Source organism: Penaeus monodon, chromosome 27 (genome assembly GCF_015228065.2).
Source record: "Penaeus monodon isolate SGIC_2016 chromosome 27, NSTDA_Pmon_1, whole genome shotgun sequence".
Classification (NCBI taxonomy): Eukaryota; Metazoa; Arthropoda; class Malacostraca; order Decapoda; family Penaeidae; genus Penaeus; species Penaeus monodon.
This window is the reverse complement of record NC_051412.1, coordinates 20950652-20952584: the sequence shown is the minus strand read 5'-3', so window position 1 is coordinate 20952584 and position 1933 is coordinate 20950652. Positions and strand designations below refer to the sequence as shown.

General features: G+C 58.8%; 1 protein-coding gene across 1 annotated transcript; it reads left to right on the top strand.

The window, feature by feature from the left end:
• Positions 1-476: 476 nt before the first annotated feature.
• LOC119590367 (protein atonal homolog 8-like) lies at positions 477-1933 on the top strand. Its single transcript, XM_037939036.1, has one exon. The coding sequence runs from the start codon at positions 699-701 to the stop codon at positions 1518-1520; it is 822 nt and encodes a 273-aa protein (XP_037794964.1). The 5' UTR covers positions 477-698; the 3' UTR covers positions 1521-1933.

The window sequence follows — 1933 nt, the reverse complement described above, 5'->3', positions numbered from 1 at the left end:
TGACGATCTGTCCTCTCCGGCGAGGCGGCGGCGGGACGGAGGCTGCGAGCGACCCCGGGATGATATAAAACCATTACGAGCTGCGAAGCTTGTGATTTTGCGGTCCGGCGCGATGGCAAGATATATGCGAAAGCAGACACTATTATCCGATCATTAGTTTAATGAGAAAACGCAATTGTGATCGCAAGATATAGAAAAGAAAAATGTTCGAGATAATGAAGATAAAACGAGAAGATAAATAATGTCTCCTGCGATAGTCAAAGAGAAAACGTAAGAAGAATCAGAGGTAATTTTGCGTTATTAATGCTGCGGCGGAGCTGTTGAGAGGGTCGGCTAGCAGGGGGGGAGGGGGCGGTCGCGTGTGCCCCTGCTCGGCTCGACCGATCAAACCACCTCCAGGACGGGTATCAAAGGTGCCCGAGTCTTGGGCTAATTGTGGTCCGTCTCCGTGTAGGATAGTAGCGTGTTGGTGTGTGTAGGATGCTCAGGTAGGCGCGAGTTTCCTTGGCTCCGCCCCTCCCTCACCTGCCCAGGTATAAATGGGGGAGCGCGCGCGCCGCCCGGGCAGTTCATACCCACTACCAGGTTGAAGAAGGTCGGTTGTCGTGACAGCCACTTAGTGTTGAGATTTTGGTGATTGTGACTCATTTCTTACGGGCTTAACGTACTTCTCGGAGCCTCGCGGTGCTCTGGCCGAGATGGACGGCGCTGGTCTAGTTTACCAGCAGATGGTGCACGCTTTTACCGACGCCTACGCTAACGCCCTGTGCGCCGCCCGCCCGCCCACGCCCGACAGCGACTACGGATCGCTCAGCCCCGCGTCGTCGCCGCCTCCAAGTCCTACCAGAGTCTGCCTGTCGACAGCGACTAAGCCGCCGGGAGCCTCCGACGCCTGGGCGCCCTTCACGATGGCCCAGCAGGGACAGCAGGCGTCCGCCCCTGCCGTCTCCCCTTCCACGTACGCGGCATACCCAGATTACGCCCAGCTCTATGCCACGTCGGGACTCATGTACAGCAAACATAGCAGCGGCAGCCCTCCTCACAGGGGCGCCTCCGCCTCCCCCTCCACGCCCCATAACGCGCCTCATCACAACCAACACAAGGTCGACCTCCACAGATCTTCGCCGGCGTTCCAGGCGAGTCCGAGCCCCCTGTCAGCCATGAAGGCCCCGCCGTCTCCCCTCGTGTCCATCGAGAACAAGCGGGAGCAGCAGCGCCTGGGAGTCCCCACCGCCGCGACGACGCCCTCCTCCAAGACGGCCAGGACCTCCCGCTCCAGCAGCGGCGTCCGGTGCGGCGCCAGGAAGCAGCGGACGGGCCGCGAGGTGACGGACGGCGTGCGGAAGAAGCGGAGACTCGCCGCCAACGCCCGCGAGCGCCGCCGGATGGACAACCTCAACCAGGCCTTCGACCGACTTCGATCCGTCCTCCCGCAGCTGTGCGACGATCAGAAGCTCTCGAAGTACGACACCCTGCAGATGGCGCAGACCTACATCACGACGCTGGCCGAGCTCATCTAGCCCTCGGGTCGACCGACTCGAGGCTTAGAGGATGTCCCTCCCCCCCGCCCCCGCGGTCTGCTTGCTCATGTGTCGAGTGATTGCAGGGCTAATTCCTCGGAAAGGTCTTGCAAGAGGCACGCCATCACCCTTCCCGCCCTGGAGCGCCACACTTGGACGAGTTGGAGCGATGACCTGCACGACGACGGTTCCTCGTAATACTTGAGAGTTTAAGTATTTTCCTTTTGATCTTTATCTTACTTGCAGCGGGAATATCCCTTTTCCGTTGCCGTGAAGGAACGTCTTAGTTTTAGTGTCAGACTCCAACGCTGCAATACTTGATCTCTCAAAATAAGGCAAGACAACAGGGCACAACCAAAAACAAAGGAACAGATAAGTTTACAAGTGCAATAGAAACACCGGCAACAGAGAGC